Here is an 18704-nt window from a genome sequence, read left to right as displayed (position 1 = left end):
CTTTCCAAGCTCCTTCTCTTTAGTAACAACTACTACACTCACTTCTGTGCCCTGACACTCTCTGATTTCTGGCATATTACTGGTGCCTTCCACTGTGAAGACACTGTTTGTCCGCTATTTCTTTGACCCGTTACTAGGTCTTCAGCATAACTTTCCAGTGGTCCAATATCAACTCTTGCCTCCCTCTCCTTTACTCTTTATATAGTACATCTGAAAAAGAAATTGGTATCCTTGTTTTATCATTGGCGAGCTTACCCTTATAGAAACAGAAAACCTACAGCACAATACAGGCCCTTTGGCCCACGATGCTGTGACAAACATGTACTTACTTTAGAAATTACCTAGAGTTACTCCTAGCCTTCTATTTTTCTAAGCTCCATGTACCTATCCAGGAGTCTCTTAAGGATCCTACCATAATCGCCTCTAAGACCCTATTGTATCCGCCTTATAGTTCATCTTTTCTCTCTTTACGGCTTTTTTAGCTGCCTTGTTGGTTTTTACAAGCTTCCCAAACCTCTAAATTCCACTATTTTTTACTATATTATACACTTTTTCTTTTGCTTTTATGCTGTCATTGACTTCTCTTGTCAGTCACAGTTGCCTCATCATTCCTTTAGAATACTTTTTTGACCTTTGGGATGTATATATCCCGTGCCTTCCCAACTGCTGCTAGAAACTTCAGCCATTTTTCTGCCTTCATCCCTGCTCATGTCCCCTTCCAATCAACTTTGGCTACCTCCTTGCTCATGCCTCTGTAATTCCCTTTATTCCATTCTAATACTGATACATGATATTTAATAATACTGATACTGATAATACATAATACTGATAATTCTAATACTGATACATCTAACTTTTATCTTCTCCATCTCAAATGTCAGGAAAAATTATATCATGTTCTGATCACTGTCTCTGAAGAGTTCTTTTACCTAATCAAATCTGCTTCATTACACAACACCCAATCCAGAATAGCCTTTCCCCTTGTGGGCTCAAACACAAGCTGCTCTAAAAAGCCATTTCCCAGGCATTTTACAAATTCCATATCTTGGGTTCCAGCACCAACTTGATTTTCCCGATCAACCTGCATATTGAAATCCCCCATAACTATCATAACATTACTCTTTTGACGTTTTTTCTATCTCTAGTAGTAATTTATGTCCACATCCTAGCTACTGTTCAGAAGCATGTACATCAGGGTCTTTTTACCTTTGCAATTTCTTAGCTCTACCCACAATGATTCTACAATCCTACGCCATGACTTTCTAAGGATTTGATTTCACCAACACAGACCTACCTGCCTGTCCTTTCAATACAAAAGTAATGGATGTTAAGCTCCCAACTGGGATCTTCTTTCAGCAATGACTCAGTGATGTAGGTATCCCACAACATCATAACTGCCAATCTCTAACTGCGCTACAAGATTATCTGCCATATTCTGTATACTATGTGCATTCAAATATGATACCATTAGTCTTGTATTTATCACCCTTTTTGACTTTGCCCCCATGTTACAATTCAACTCATATTCACTGATTGCAATTTTGCCCTATCATCTGCATGTCCTTTCTCTCAATCTTACTACACACTGCATCTACTTGCATACCAACTGCCCCCATCTTTAGCGCTATCACTCCGGCTCCCAATCCCTTGCCGAACTAGTGTAAATCCTCCCTAATAGTTCTAGCAAACCTACACACAAGGATACTGGTTCCCCTTGAGTTCAGGTGTAACCTGTATTTTTGTACAGGTGATACCTTCACAAGAAGAGATCCCAATGATTCAGAAATCTGAAATTCTTCCCCCTGCAATAGATCCTCAACCACCCATTCATCTATACTATCATCCCATTCCTGCCCTGACTAGCATGTGGTACTGCAAATAATCCAGAGATTACTACATTGGATGAATTGCCTTTGGATTAAATAACAATCTTAAATGAGTTGATAACATTCTGAATCAGTCAGACAGTACAAATAGAAATAGAAGTTGAACAAATATAATTCCAGAGCATTGGTTATGATTGGGTCATGAAAATAATCCTAAAATAATGAAATTGAGAAATTCTTTCAATGTTTACTGTATATGTTGTTAACTTCAATGTACTTAATTGCAATCTTTTGAAAGAGACAGCCAGGATGGAGATGCCTCACCTTCATTTAGGTTGACAAACTCTTGATTGACTTCTTCATCACCTGTTTTCTGGTTTCTGACTTTCTGAATGACATGAGAACGATCTTTAATGTGATGGCCAATTGATATTTTTTCAATTCCACTTTCAGAGTCTTTTATGGCCCGTCTTGTCTCTTTAAGCTGTAAAATTCCTAGATTGTTAATATTTTTCCAAGTATGTTTCCAAAATACCTAAAGATTACATTTTCCAACACAAATTATCACTAACTTTAGTTGGATATTAAAATAATTTAACTGTTTTAACAGGTTTCAAATCGTAAAGATTGATCCTTGTTCTGTATAATTATACTTACATAACTCATGGGACCCTAAATCAGTAAACACTGAAAATATGAAAATATGAGAAGAATTGAATTAGGGCAGCAGACTTCAGTGAAAACAAAGTCAATAGGAATCATTCCACCACCGGCTGGAGTTTGCCCAGCAGAAAGATCCAATCTTCTGCAGCTGCTTCATCAATGACCTTCCTTATATCCAAAAGTGAGATGTGGGAATGCTGATTGATAATTGCAATGTTCTGTTCATTCCTCTAAAAAAAACTGTACCTGAATGTAGCCAGACCTGAATTACAGCCAGACTGGGGTAATGAGACTGAATCAAATCACTTCCCCATCATACTTAATAAAATAATTATCAATCAATCTCAAACAAAATTCTTAGTAGCTGGATGAGTTGGAGAAACCAAGGTGTGCAGCTTACAATTAGAGTGATCATCCATCCCAACTTAGTTGATAAAATTTATGAACAGCAAAACTTGAGTCCTAATGACAGAATGACTGGCTGTAGGACAACATTTGTTCCACATTACTTAAATCCCATCCAGCATTTCCTTCTAGGAACTCCCTAAGCCATACTTTCTAACACAGATCCATTTTGTGGCTCCTTTCACCAATGTTTTGCTTTTTAAGTCAGGCCATGACCAACTCACTTCCAAATAGACACTGAAAGTGATAGAATAATGACATTCATATACTTTAACAGAACTGTTTAGACCAGGGGTTGGCAGGTGCTGGATCGCGTTTTAATGAGTGGACAGTGGGCCAGATAAATGCCATAAAAAGTTGAAATAAGGGAATTATCCATTTAAATACATCTAGTTATGTTTTGCCTCAAATGAATGAATAACGCATGCTAGAAAATCATTTGTGCTTAAGGTTGTCTACCCCCTGGTTTAGACCTATTGAGAAATTCACTATTTCAGAATACTTACTCCACCAGGAACATAGTATACATGACTGGAAGCCTGGAACACTTTAGGAGGTTCATTTCCCACTTTTGAATAGCTCATTACAGTGGAAGTGTTTGAAGAATGATCTTTGGGATGCTGAGATGTATTTTTCTGTTGAAAAAATATACACATTTAAAAAAAAAATTAAAGGCTGCAGTTGTCTTGCAAAGCTAAATGAACATTAACATGATAAAACTCTGGAAGCGTGGACTAAATTAAACCTAAATCACAATATATAACTTTAAATTATTTGATAGGCAACTTTAACATTTGGTTGTAGTTGTGGAAAATACGAGATTTTGGCTGTTTACCTACATAACATTACACTTACAATGTTGTGTTGCATTTCAATCATTTCTTTTCTCATTTTTTCCATCATTGATCTGAAAGGATCTGCTGAGCTACTTGCCTAAGTAAACACAAAAATGGTTATAAAAAATCTAAGGAATGTAACCAGCAAATTATGAGTAGCATTCAGTAAATTAAATTTTACACTTCACATATTAATGAATGGCAACATTATAATAGCAGGATGAAGTAAGATTATGTTTTATTCACTGGTTGGATTTTACCATCAGTTGCTAAAGAATGGAATGTGCCATTCTTGCACACATTAGATCAGGAATAAAAAAAGGTGAATTTTTAATTAACACATACAAATGTTCGATGAACTCAAGAGGTCAGGCAACATCTATGGAAATGAGTAATAGTTCACCTTTCAGGCTGAGATCCTTCTTCAGGACTGAGAAGGAAGGGGGAAGATGCCAGAATAAAAGGTAATGTGAGGGGAAGGGTGCTAGCTGGAAGGTGATAGGCAAAGTCAGATGGATGGGAAAGGTGAAGGGCTGGAAAAAAAGGAATCTGACAGGAAAGTAGAGTGGACCATAGGAGAAAGGAAAGTAGGAGGGGTCCCAGGGGAATTAATAGGTAGGTGAGAAGAGGTAAAAGTTCAGAGTGGGGAGAAAAGAAAGGTGGGGGGGGGGGAATTGGTTTACCAGAAAGAAAAATCAATATTCGTGTCATCAGGTTGGAGGCTACACAGGTTGATTTTTTAATTAAAACATTTGACATCAGAACAAGAGCAGTACTCTTGAAAATCACCATCTGTGAAAGAGAGTGCCACACTTTCCATGCAGGACACTGTGAGAACATTCTTCTCCCAATGTTTTGCTTATATATTTCCAATTTTCATTTAAAAGTGGACACTGCACTTTTTGCCTGGATTAAATAGTAATTCTCACCTTGCAGCTTCATATCTAGAACGTTCATTTTGTCATACAGATCAGCTAGATATGCCACATCTCCACGTGGAAGTTCAATCATGCTTCCCAAGCTCTTGTTGACTTTGAGCAAAAATTCAACCACAGTGTCAGAAAAGATAAAAAAAACATTTTAAGCAGCAGCCTTTTGACAGCCAACACAGTTCAGTGGAAAGAAGCAAGTGTTCAAACTTTTCATCGTTATCTTAGCATAACTGGTGAAATATTCTGCTATTTAATGGATGAGCTTTTATTTTGTTGATAGCAGATACTACAAGAGTCATGCTTGAAAAAAGTTGCTGGCTGAGGTTTTTGGCTGCAAGATATTGATGATGAATTACACAAAGAATTGCAAATAGACTTGGAATTTCTTTCTTCATAAATGTCAATACACCAGCATGGCAATCTGTCATATGGTGCTCCATCTGCTCCACAAGAAACAATGTTCCTAAGTGGAATACTTTTATTCTCAGTACACATTTTGAGCTTGTCATAGATTGATTCAAAACATTTTTTACATATGCCTCAGACTTCTGCAGAGTACTGTGTGTGTGTATATGATACTATAATGGAAAATAGTTATATTTACATACTCATCACCCATTTGAGAAATTTCATTTCCCGTATTACAAGCGCATACCACTACTGAATGCTTGTTCCTGTCCGTCAAGCTCTGTTGCCTTGGGCATGTCTGAGGAGGAACTCTGTCATCTGGGAAATTCAACAAGAGGTCTTGATCCAGTTGAATTGGAAAACTGGACATCAACTGACTGAGGTTTTCCTGATGTGAATGAAAAGGGTCCCTAAAATTGGAGAGAAAATTATTTTTTAAAAATGTAATAAATTTATGACACTCATTAAAAACCTCCTAACTCATGTTTTAAAAGTTACATTTTGTGAAAAATGTGACTGACATTCTTTCATCCATCAATTTAAATAAAAGATCTTGAATGTAATTAGGTTGTTGTAACTGAATTGAAAAAAACTTTACCCAGTTGATATAACAACACATGCAAAGTACTGGAGGAACTAAGCAGGTCGGGCAGCATCTATGGAGGTGAATGAACAGTCGACGTTTTAGACTGAGACACTTCATCAGGCCTGGAAAGGAGGGAGAAGAAGCCAGAATGGGGGAAGGGGGGGAAGGGAGAGACAGGGGAGGTCATAGGCAAAACACAGTGAGGGGAAAGTGGGTGAGTGGGAGAGTGAGAATGAAGTAAGAAGCTGGTAGGTGATAGGTGCCGAGCTGAAGAAGGAGGAATCTGACAGGACAGGACAGTGGATTATGGAACCTAGTGCACATAGTTAATTTTGTTCTTTTTAGACATGCATTCACAAACTGGACTTCATAGGTCTTACAGTAGGAACACCAAACTGTAAGGAGAACACAATGCAATATGGGTCCTCATGCAAAATAGCAGATATAAAAGTGTAGATGATGTAGATGTCAAAATCAGCAGCTTTGCAAAAGTTAGCATGGTTGAAGACAATTTCCAAAGCTCTGTTGATTTCTCCAGTTTAAACTTTTTAACAATGTCAGGATCCGGTCCGAGGGCTCCAGACTCCGGGTCCTGCAGTTGTCCCTCCTGTCACCCATGATCTAGTTAGGACCCTTCTGGCTCAAGGAAGCACACCTGTAACTCATTGAGCTGCAGGTGTTTATAAGGGGCCTTGGGACTGGGAGCAGGCGGGTGGTCATTTTGTTCTGTTTCCCCGCTGGCTCTGAACTCTTCTCTGCATTCTGTTATCCTGTCCGGGCTCAGATCTACTCTTCATCATGCTTCTCTGCCCCGTACCAGTACTACCAGGTTGGTTCTCTCCCCCACCTTTCTTCCCATGCGCTGGTCCCGCTTCTCTGCCCCGTACCAGTACTACCAGGTTGGTTCTCTTCCCCACCTTTCTTCCCATGCGCTGGCCCCGCTTCTCTGCTCGTTTGTCTAGTTCATGCGGTCACGCTGTCTGCCGGCCATTCCCGATTTTCCTGTTATCATGACTGTTTTGTTGGTCACCTTGGACCTATGCCCGTTCCTACCCCTTGCCTCCATCGGGCAGATCCGGCCGACCTGCTGCTGCCCGACAGTGGTTCTGCCCGTTCCTATCCCTTGCCTCCGTCGGGCAGGCCCAGCCGGTCTGCCGCTGCCCAGGGAAGGCTCTCCTCTGCCCCGTCCTCCTCTTCTGCCTGAACTCTGGGATTGTGCCCTGCACCTGCCTAGGGGTTCGCGTTGTGCCTAGGCCTCTGGTGTTTCCGCCTGGGAGGCGGCCCTTCCTGAGATATATGTGGCCCGCCCAGGGAGGGCTCTCCGCCAGCCTATCTAGCCACCTAGATCTGCCTGCCTGAACCCCGGGGAACTGCCTGCCTGCCTGAACCCCAGGAGCCTGTCTACCTGAACTCGAACTCCGGGAGCCCGCTCTGCTCTGCCTGCCTGAACTCCGGGAGCCTGTCTACCTGAACTCGAACTCCGGGAGCCCGCTCTGCTCTGCCTGCCTGAACTCCGGGAGCCTGTCTACCTGAACTTGAACTCCGGGAGCCCGCTCTGCTTTGCCTGCCTGAACTCCCGGAGCTCGCTCCGCTCTGCCTGCCTGAACTCCGGGAGCCCACTCCGCTCTGCCTGCCTAACACTCTATCTACCTGAACCCCAGCTCTACCCTTAAATGCCATGGCATCCCCATCCTGCCCTCCCCCTAGTACTTCAGTGTCTGCGTCCTGCGTTTGGGTCCATCCGGCCACGTTACTGACAAACAACCCTATCCCCACAACCCCTCCCAAACTGGAGTGATCTTCCAAGTCAAAATTCGACCCTAGATCAAAAATATGCGTGTTTTCAAGCTAATTAACAGTCAATATCAAGCAAATTTGTTCATTCCTTGAGTAGAGACAGAGAAGCAGTTTCAGCGACAGGTTACTATCGATGCAATGCTCCTCAGACAGGATGAAGAGGTCAATACTCCCCAATGCCATTAGGCTTTACAATTCTACCGCCAGGACTTAAGAACTTTTTAAAAGCTATTATTAATGCTTTTTGAGATGGTGATTTAGATGCATATCATATTTTTTTTTACTGAGTTAAGTATTGTATGTAATTAGTTCTGCTACAACAAGTGTATGGGACATTGGAAAAAAAGTTGAATTTCCCCATGGGGATGAATAAAGTATCTATCTATCTATCTATTGATGTGGCTGTTTAAAACACTTAATAAGCTAAAAGTTTACATTTGGCTTGAGAAGTGATATAACAAAGGAGCCATCTTATCGAAAAGTTAAGTAATTGCAGGGCTGCAGTTTCAGTAGTAATTAGGAAATATAATGCTAGGAATTAGGAAACATTGCCGTCTTCTACAAGTGGCTTCTGAACTTATTGACTGGCAGATCTCAGCCTCAAATTGGTTATAATATTTCATCCACCATGACCCAGTTTCTCAGGCTGCATGCTCATCTACTTTCTGCATGCTCATGTCTGTGTGACCGGATACAATACTAACTCAAACTTGCTAGTGATATCACTCTTGTAGCCCTGTTCAACAACAATGAAAGAGATCGCAAATGCTGTATCATTGGATAAGGGCAACAATCTAGCCCTGCAGGGCAAAAGAAACCTGGCAGATTATCAGAGGGAGTGGGGAAGTGAACACAATCACGTCCACATCAAAGAAGCAGTTGTTGAGATGGTTGACAGCTTCAAGTTTCTTGGCATCCACATCACCAGCAAACTTATCTAGTCCCTCCACACTGATGCTGTGATCTAGAAAACAAATCACTGTGTTTACTTTCTAAGACATTTGAGAAGATTAGGCTTGTCTGCGAGGATTCCATCAAAATTCTACAGATGCTCCACATAAAATTCCTTAAATATAAGAGTTCTACAGATGCTGGAAATCTTGAGCAACATGCATGAAATGCTGGAGGAACTCAACAGGCCAGGCAGTGTCTATGGGAAAGAGTAAACAGTCGATGAATTGGGCTGTGACCCTTCATCAGGACTGGAAAAGAAGATGAGAAGTCAGAGCAAGAAGGTTGGGGAGGGGAGTAATAAGTCCAAGGTGGTAGGTGATAGGTGAAACAGGGAAAGGGAATGGTGAAGTAAAGAGCTGGGAAGTCGATTAATGAAGCAACTGAAGCCATGCTCATGTTGGAGGAGAAACACCTTATATTCTGTCTGGGTAGCCCCCAACCTGATGGCATGAACATCAATTTCTCAATCTTTCAGTATAGCCCCCCCCCCCCCCCCTCAGCATTTCCCCATTTGCATTTCTCTCTCTCTCCTTTTCTCCTTACCTGCCCATCACCTCCCTGGTGCTCCTTCCCTTTTTTCCATGGTCTTCTACCCTTTCCTATCAGATTCCTCCTACTCTATCTCTTTATCTACACCAATGAACTTCTCAGCTCTTTACTTCAGTCCTCCCCTACTCCCAGTTTTACCTATCACCTACCACCTTCTACTTCTTCCTCACCTCAACCCCCCTTTTGCTCTAACTTCTCATCTTTTTTCCCCTGTCCTGATGAAGGGCCTTGGCCCAAAACATCATCTGTTTCCTCTTTTGCATAGATGTTGCCAGGCCTGTTGAGTTCCTTCAGCATTTTGTGTGAGGTGATAGGTGAAGCCAGGTAAGGGCTAAAGGGGGGTGGGGGTGGGGTTGATATGTAGAAGGGCTGAAGAAGGAATCTGATCAGAGCGAACAGTGGGCCATGGAAGAAGGAGAAAGAGGAGGGAATCAGAGGGAGGTGAAATTACAAGGATTTGGAGAAATTAATGTTCATGCCATCAGGTCAGAGGCTACCAAGACAGAATATGAGGTGTTGCTCCTCCAATCTGAGTCTTCTTCATGGTAGTAGAAGAGGCCATAGACAACCATATTAGAATGGAAATGAGAAGTCACATTGAAATAGGTAGCCACTGGAAAATTTTGCCTTTTGCAACAGAGCGTAGGTGCTCAACAAGGCCGTTCGCCAGTCTAGGTCAGGAATCACCAATGTAGAGGAGGCTGCACTGGGAGCACCGTATAGATGACTGCTACAGACCAGCAGGTGAACTGTTGCCTCACCTGGACGCACAGTTAAAGTGTCACCTATCTCTCACCTGGTCTTACCTATCACCTGCCAGTTTGTACTCCTTCCACCACCACCACCTCATCTTCTGCCCCCTTTGCCTTCCTGTCCTGATGAAGGGTCTCAGCCTCAAGCATTGACCATTTACGGTATTTCCCTCCACAGATGTTGTCTGACTTGCTGAGTTTCTCCAGAATTAAGAGTGTATGGAAAATTTCCGGTTAGATTATATCTCAGCCTGATGTAACAAGTGTACTGTTCTGGACCAAGGGAATCTGTAGAAGGTGGTAGGCACCATCTAGTTCATCACAGGCCTATCAATTCCCATTCAGTCCAGTTTCATGGTTTACTGCTTTAGGAAGACAAAGATTATCTTCAAGGATGACTACCACCCTAGCCATTCCTATTCTCTCTTCTACTTTCTAGGATTAGCTGCCAGGAGTTTGAAAGCCTGGATGACCAGACTTAAGAACACCTTCCTCCCCACTGTTATCAGACTTCTGAAACAATCATCTCTTTCACATTCCCTTCCTGGTGGAGATGCTATATTCCCCAATCTTTAGTTCTACAGATGCATTATTTAAAATTCTCTAAATACAGGAGATTCTGTAGATGTTAGAAATCTTGAGCAACACACAAATGGCGGAGGAACTCAGCAGATCAGGCATCATCTGTGAAGGAAAATGAGCAGTTGATGTTTAGGGCAAGATGCTTCATCAGGACTGGAAAGCAAGGGGGCAGAAGCCAGAACAAGGTGGTGAGGGGAGGGAAAGGAGTACAGGTTGGCAGATGATAGGTGAAACCAGCTGAGGGTGAAGGTGGGTGGATGGGGGAAAAGGAGGATGAAGTTAGAAGTTGGGAGCTAATAGGTGGATGAGCTAAGCTAAAGAGCTGAACAAATAGGAATCTGATCAATGGACCATGGAAGAAAGGAAAAGAGGAGGGTATCGGAGGTGAAGGACAGGTGAGAAGAGAGGGGTGAGAAGGTAGCCAGAATGGTTAATTCTTCTCCATTGATAATTTCATTATTGTCACTTCAGCATTCTTCTTACACTACTTCAGATTACATAATCTTTGCAGCGTTTTGTTGTTTTGTGCACTTCACTGTATACAGTATTTATTATCAATCCATACTGTTTATACTGAGCTTTACACAAGGAATTTCATTTACACCCTAATGTATATAGTATGACAATAAACTAATATTCTTACTTGTAACATACATAAATTACCACCCAGGTTCTTATCCAAGTCATCGTGTATATTACAAAAGATTGTTGGAGCTGCACTTATCCACTTGTGTGGATAGTATGCGATTAAAATCATTTCTTGTCCCATTACTTACAGCTATGCGAGGCATTCTTTTAATCCTTTTGTAACCAAGCTCTCAACTGATTCATTTCTTTTTTCTCTTAAATATGTTCTACTTTAAGAATACAGCAACAGCATCAGCAAGTTTGCTTCCATCCACCCCCTCACCCCACATCCGTCCCTGTCCTTATCCTCATTGATTCCAAACGTTCGAAATTATTCAGAAGTTGTGTACAGAAACCACGGCCTCATCCCAACGTGTGTCTAGGTTATAAATCAAGTGTGTTTCTATTAAAAAGTGCATCCCCTCATTTGAGACTTAATGTTTAGCACTTTTGAGCACTCTGTACAATAGGCATCCATCTAATGTTCTATCCTTTTATGTCTGAGCTTATATGTTCTTGTTGATTTTATTGTGTTTTGAAAATTTTGAAAATAAAGTATTTAAAAAAAGTGCATCCCCATTCAAGTATTTTCCAAGTGAGAGAAGTAAATGAGCAGATTGGCAAACAGCAAGCACTTTGGATACACCTTGGTCATTACAATTAGTTGAGGAATCTATACTGCAAACACCTAGCTGAAGGGAGTCAAGTGCAAAGTTTACTGCCGTCCCTTTTGAACTGATTTGATCCTGGCACTTATCCATGCAAGTAAAACCAAGTGCTACACCCGTTCCCTGAACACAATTCAGGGCTCAAATAGTCCTTCCAAGTGAGGCAATGCTTCACCTGCTGGTCTGTAGCAGTTATCTGTTTTGTCTTTGCTGCTCCCACTGCAGCCTCCCTCGTCTGCACTGGTAACACCTGAGCTCGAGAAGGGAATTACTCTGTTGAGTACCTTCACTCTGTCCACCACAAAAGGCAACATTTCCCAGTGGTTACCCATTTCAATTTGACCTTCCGTTCCCATTATCATATGACTAGCCATGGCCTCCTCTATTGCCACGAGAGCCAAAGCAACATCACATTTTCCATCTTGGTAGCCTCCAACCTGATGGCATGAACACCATTTTTGTTGATTTCTGGTTATTTCTGCCCCATTCCTCTTTTTCTATTCCCCATTCTGATGACCTTTTTGCCTGTTCTCACCTGCCAATCACCTCCCTCTGCTTCCCCTCTTCCCTCTTTCTTCCATGATCCACTACCCTCTCATTCTTTCTTCAGCCTTTTATCTCTTCAGCTGAACCCCTCCTGGCTTCCCATTTCATCATCTTTCCCTTGCTTGGTCTTACCTGTCACTTGCCAACTTGTTTTCCTTCCCTTGCCCCCCCACCCACCTTCTTATTCTGCCTTCTGCCCCCTTTACTTGCAATCCTGAAGGCTATTGGCCAGGTCTTGGTATTGCCTTCCACAAATGCTGCCTGACTTGCTAAGTTCCTCTTGCATTTTGTGCGCGTTGCTCAGATTTCCAACATCTGCAAAACTTCCTGTGCGTTTGATTTCATCCCCGTCCTTGGTCAGGTGGATTTGGACACGATATGCCAATTTAACATTGTAACTCAAGGACCGGCAGCTTACGAGAAGAAGGGGTCTTCTTCCATTTCACGGAACATGGCGGATCGTCGATGGTGCTTAGCTCGGGAAGGACTTTGTCCGCTCTTGGGACTCCTCAGGCTCCGACCACTGCCAGTTTGGATGTTATCGCCCTCACTTCTAGCCCTCCAAGCTCTCCTCCCCTGCCGGGGAGATCTCCGCGCACAGCGCAGCTTTTGTTTTGATTCAGAAACGGGGGTCGTTATGACGACGCTAAACACAGAAGTTGCTCTGACAACGCAGCCGGGCAGATGAAGGCAATCTGCGCTGTGATTGGCGGATACGAACACTTCACAGCCCGAGCCTCCCGGTCTGGTTCAATGAGTCCTCCCGTCATCATAATCGTAAGTGACGTCAGCCCAAGGACTGCCATGACGCAATGATGAGACCCACGGTGCCGGGAGGAAAGCCAGCATACGTTTACTGCAAATTGCTGCAATGTCGATAAATGAATTATAATCAGCAACAACAAAATAGCGAAAGTTAGCGGGCTTAAAATTTCTAAATGTGCATTAATAGGCACTGAATCGGTATTTTAAAATTCGTATGCGCAAAACATAAACCAATATTCATATGCATTGTAACGGTCGCTGCATCTTTTTGACTCTTTGCATTAACCATGAATATTTTACATGATAATGCTAACTTTGATAATGTAATATACCGCAAGATGAAAGTTAGAACATAGATATCAGAAATGTAATTTTATATCCTCAGTAAACCGAACGATTTGGTTTAAAAATATTAATAGGTTATAAAGAATAATATGTCATTCATTAATTGATTTTCTAAGTTACAAGTGCACAAGTATTCGCAATTGTTATGGGCATCAATGCTAATTTTTTTTTACATATGTATAATAAAGTGCCTAAAATAATATTAAAACTGGCAGGATATTTGCATTAAAGATTGAACTATAAATTATTTAATTTGTTATGACGAATAACCCATTTATATACATAATCAATGTATACATTAAAGTTTGATGAACAATACCACTATGCAAATAATCAATACTATTAAACAAAAAGCTCTTTGGTTCAAGCCCAAAGATTCATTCGTAATTGCACAAAGTCAAGTGGTGTTTTGAGTGATGAATCCAGTTTCCTGTAAGGTGATCTCCAACACAATAAATGATCTAGTGAAGACAAACATAGAACATAGAGAAGTACCACTCAGAAACAGGCCATTCGGCCCACAATGTTTTGCCAAATTCATTGAGAGGAGCACTGTTGAGAGCGTCCTGACAAGTTGCATTTCCATCTGGTAAGGGTGCAGCTGTGCATTGGACCAGATGTTCCTACAAAGGACTGTGATTATGCTGAAGGGTCTCTCCACCATCCATCAGGGACATTTATCAGGGGCACTGCATACGCAGGGCCCTTAGTATTATTAAGAATCCCACCCATACGTCCAACTCTGACTTTCTACCATCAGGCAGGAGACACTGCTGCATAAACCAAGAACGGTCAGGATGAGGAAGTTTCTTCTCCTCCCAGGCCATTAGGCTTCTGAACTCCCCGCCATATCATATTCGAAGTGTCACTGGTTAATCTGTCTGTACTTTACAATATTTAATATTAATGTGCATTAATTTGTTATTTATGTGAGGTTCATCTGTAGATTTTATCCTTACCTTCGCAAGTTATCATGTATAATGTGTGTTATGTGTACTACTGTGCTTGAAACCATGGTTTGAAGAAACATCTTGATTCTATATACATTATATGGTTATATACATTATATACATGTATCTAGTTAAATGACAATAAATGTGATTAGACTTGACTTGAACCAGCTAAGAAGAATATCAAAAACACCCAAACACTAATCCCTCCTACCTACACCAGGTCCATATTCCTTACATTCATGTGCCAGTCCAAATGTCTCTTAAAAGCCTCTAATGCATTTGCCTCTACCACCATACCAGGCTGCGCATTCCAAGCATCTATGATTCTGAGTTAAAAAAAAATTACCCCTCACATTCCCCTTGAAACTACCCCCTCTCACCTTCACTGTATGCCCTCTGGTATTAGAGAGTTCAACCCTGGGAACCAGATATTCTCTGTCCATTATCTATGCCTGTCATAATCTTGTAAACATTTATCAGATCTCCACTCAGCCCCCGCTGCTCCAGAGAACTCAAGTTTATCCAGTCTCTCCTGATACCACATGCCCTCTGACCCAGGCAACATCCTGGTGAACCTCTTCTGCAGCCTCTCCAAAGCCTCAACATCCTTCCTGGTGGGGAGACCACAACTGTATGCAATATTCCAGAGCAACACACACAAAATGCTGGAGGAACTCAGCAGACCAGGCAGCATCTATGGAAAAAAGTACAGTGCAGATTTTCTTTTGTTTGTGCATTACTCCAGATGTGCCCGAACCAGAGTTTTATAAAGTTGCAACATAACCTCCTGACTTTTGAACCCAATGCCTTGACTAATTAAAGCAAGCATTCCATAAGCCTTTTTAACCACCTTATTGATCTGTGTAGCCACATGATGCAATTACAAAGACAGTGACTATATTTCATTAGGAGTTTGAGGAGTCTTGCTATGTCACCAAAGACTGTTGCAAATTTCTACAGATGTATCATGGAGAGCATTTTAACTGGTACACAGGAGCCGCTGCACAGGATCAGAAAAAGTTGCAAACTCAGCAAGCACCATCACGGGCACTGCCTCCCCAGCATCGAGGACGTTGTCTAAAGGCAATGCCCCAAAAAGGTGGCATCTGTCATTAAGGACCCCATCATCCAGGACATGCCTCTCTTCTCATTGCTACCACAAAAGAGGAGGTACAAGAGCCTGAAGAGACATAGTCAGAGTTTCAGGAACAGCCTCCTGTTGCATCAATGCTCATGATGTTGATATCACACGAATAAAATTAAGAATAAAATTCTGCCTCAGATGATCAAGAATTCAAGTCAACATTTCCAAAATCTTTAAAGGGACAAAGTATACAACAAGACTTGTTGCAATGTCATAACGTTGTATAGTAGTTATGCACGCAGTAATTTTCTGAATGGTTTTATACTATAGCAATATTATCCACTATGAAAAATTGCATATTTATAATGTTTAAAGATGAAAATGTTCTGTATATACAGATTTTTTATTTAAGAAAAACATTGCTGGATGACAATACAAAACAGAAGACTTTTAAGTAGAAATCCATGGATTACTTATGCAAGGTTAATCACTTAAGCTTGTACAACAAACTTAATGGCTGCTGAGTCAATCATTTAAGAAGTAACATTAAAATGTTCACAATCCTGACACTGGGCTACCCATCAATTTCTCCTGTCGCAGAGTGATTAATCTCTTGAACCATTTTTCTTCTGCTTCTTTCTTGTCTATGAATAACTGCAATAGTGGAATAGAACCAAATGAAAGAATTAGTTTTAAGTATTGACATAATTTACAATTATTTTACAACCAAACTTTTCTAAATGTAGTGCATCCAAGTCCAGTTCTTTTTGAAAATGTCTTTACAAGAGAATAGGTATACATTTGCATTTTCTTTCACAAGAGTCGCAGAGGGTGACAGACTGTGATACAACATCATGAACTCAGAGAAGACAAACTGGCAATCTTTCTGTCGTGGAACATGAAACTCAGTGCAGTAATATTGAAACTTGTTTCTTTATTTCACATGTATCATTCCTTTTCCAGCATTATGGAGGATCATTGAATACATTTTCCTGGGAACAACCACTGACATTCACTTCAGGGACAATCAGTTATCTTCAAACAGTACTGGATTGGGGCATCTGTCAGATTAGAAACCTTTCAGTTTGAAGGAAGCAGTCCCAGTTAGAGGAAAGTGTGTTAAACAAATAAGTGAAACAGGAATCAAAGGCCTCAACCAGTTAAGGACAACGTTGCCCTTTTTTATTGTTTCAGTACATCTTTGTATAAATCTTTACCCTAATATCTCTTCAGATGACGATGTGATATTTTGTTTGATAACAATTCTGTCGTGCCTTGACATATTTTTATTCAAGAGCTTATAACGTTAACCTTAGCTGCTCTAGGCTGGCATCTCATTTGGATGTACCAAAGAGACAATAGTTAATATAGGATAGGTATGTGGATAACTTGTGTGGTATATTGAGACTACCGTTATGCACCAAATGCTGATTTTATCTTGCTACCTCAGACCTCCTCATTTATTCCCAATTCAATAACGTTATTATATGGGAAACACTATTGAAATTTCTTAAGTGCATTTATAGTAGTATTAAATAAGTGGTGGAGGTGTTTTATTTCTAACAAGGCACTGTATTAGTGATATGTTTTACTATAGTATCAGTTTTTGCAGTTTTAGAGAAAATTATTAAATGCCTACAAGAAATCTGAATTCAAAGTTTACAGAATTGCTAGGAGATAGAACTGAGAGCACTTAATTCTCAATTCAGAATGAAAACAAGAACGATTATTTCCAGCTTTGGCAAAGACAACAAACCAATGGCAAATGAAAATTGGACAGGGTATACAGTGTCTTGAAAAAGTATTCAGCCCCCACAACTATTTCCACATTGTACTGTCTCATTCTCGAAATCTAATATATATTGAGGTAGGATTTTTTGAGCAAATCTACAAAACATTGCATATCATGTCATATCAAAAGAAAACTTCCAAAATCATTGTGTTCACTTCTGATCCCTCTAGGATTGCTTTGTGTTCTCTCGTCTTATCCTTCCTGACATCCACAATCCGCTCTTTGGTCTTGCTGATGCCAACTTGTAACTGAAAGTCACAAACCATGTGCTCACGGTTGTGAAATTTAATGAAGGAGTATTTTTCAGTGCTGTCGTTAACACACTCCAGTTGTGTTATCCACACCATTAAAAATGCTACTTGGTTAACTTAATTTCATCAATTTGTTATCAACAGCTTTTAAGATTTTGACATTTAACTTATGCATTAAAGTTTTAGTGGTAATACATACAACCACTGTTGGTGCATTTTATTTGCAATTAGTTGATGATATGCTTTCTTGTTTCAGTAACATTAGTAGTTTACAAATTTCGAATTTAGTACTTACGCTAGGATGAGCCACCGAGTCATCATCTTGGTACTTAATGGCAGAAGGAACATAATCGACCTCTTGTTTGATTTCAATGTTCAAGCCTGTTGCTCGGTTGCTAAGCACAGCAGTTTCATGCTTAGCTTCTGTAGGTTCTTGTGTCTAAAGCACAGATAAAGATTGAACCATAAACATTCCTTAAAATCTCAACAAAAATCAAATCTTCTCTCATCAGATTCTATCATGGGAATCGTAGTAAAGTGGTTAAATAACTAAATGCAGATATTGATAATCTGACATAAAAATACAAAATGCTGGAAACACTTAGCAGGTCAGGCAGTATCTGTGTAAAAAGTAACAGAGTTAACATTTCCAGTCAGAGAGTGTTATAGGCAGGGGTTTTAGGGAAATGGTCACTACAGAGGTTCAGTCTGATAGACAGATGACTACCAGGGAGGTGCAGGCAGGGGTTCAGGCCCTTGGATTATTGGGGTCTCTTTGGTGCATAAGGGATTTGTGCTTGAAGGATGGGTTGCACCTGAACTGAAGGGTGACTAATATCCTGGCAAGAAGCTCAGTTAGTGCTCGTCAGGAGGGTTTAAACTAATCGAGCAAGGGGTGGGGTAAGTCTCACAGCAGTAGTGTGGCAGATGAGAAAATTGAGGAAAATATACAATACAAAGTGAGCAAGTTCAGTAGGAAGGATAGGCAGGAATAGGACAGGGAGCAAGGACACTCTAATTGGCTTACCTGTATTTATTTTAATGCCAGAAGCTTGAAAGATAAGGCAGATGAACTCAGAGCACTGAGGACTGGGATATTAAAGCTAATACACAAGCATGATTGGAAGGATGGGCAGGACTGGCAACTCAGTGTTCCAGGTCCTAGATACTACAGGTGGGAGAAGGGTGAGTTGGTGGGGTTTTGATTAGACAGAATATCATGACAGTACTTGGCAGAATATGATGTTCCCTTGGGACCATCCAGTGAGATTATCTGGGTTTGTATGGTACAAAAGGTGTCTCTGAGTAGTGAGCGAGATTTAGAGGAACAAATATATAGGGGATGTGGGAGATATTAAAGAAAGAATTAGGAGGCCAATAGGG

The 18704-nt window shown here is 40.9% G+C and overlaps 2 protein-coding genes across 3 annotated transcripts in view; both read right to left on the bottom strand.

Annotated features, from left to right (window-relative positions):
• Positions 1 to 12771, bottom strand: part of mlf1 (myeloid leukemia factor 1) — a 38692-nt gene extending 25921 nt beyond the window's left edge. The window contains exons 1-5 of the mRNA XM_073040976.1: positions 12550 to 12771; positions 5318 to 5480; positions 3750 to 3827; positions 3401 to 3529; positions 2151 to 2310 (exon numbers count right to left, since the gene is read on the bottom strand). Coding sequence (XP_072897077.1) covers positions 2151 to 2310; positions 3401 to 3529; positions 3750 to 3827; positions 5318 to 5480; positions 12550 to 12584 — 565 coding nt within the window. The 5' untranslated portion in view covers positions 12585 to 12771. The remainder of the gene's footprint in view (positions 1 to 2150; positions 2311 to 3400; positions 3530 to 3749; positions 3828 to 5317; positions 5481 to 12549) is intronic.
• Positions 12772 to 15662: 2891 nt separating this feature from the next.
• Positions 15663 to 18704, bottom strand: part of rsrc1 (arginine/serine-rich coiled-coil 1) — a 384446-nt gene continuing 381404 nt past the window's right edge. For both annotated transcript variants that reach the window (XM_073040974.1, XM_073040975.1), the window contains exons 9-10: positions 17617 to 17760; positions 15663 to 15932 (exon numbers count right to left, since the gene is read on the bottom strand). In XM_073040974.1, coding sequence (XP_072897075.1) covers positions 15834 to 15932; positions 17617 to 17760 — 243 coding nt within the window. In that variant the 3' untranslated portion in view covers positions 15663 to 15833. The remainder of the gene's footprint in view (positions 15933 to 17616; positions 17761 to 18704) is intronic.

The sequence above is a fragment of the Hemitrygon akajei genome, chromosome 3 (assembly GCF_048418815.1).
Source record: "Hemitrygon akajei chromosome 3, sHemAka1.3, whole genome shotgun sequence".
In the NCBI taxonomy this organism is placed as follows: domain Eukaryota; kingdom Metazoa; phylum Chordata; class Chondrichthyes; order Myliobatiformes; family Dasyatidae; genus Hemitrygon; species Hemitrygon akajei.
The sequence above is the reverse complement of the archived record's forward strand: the minus strand, read 5'-3'. Positions and strand labels throughout refer to the sequence as shown.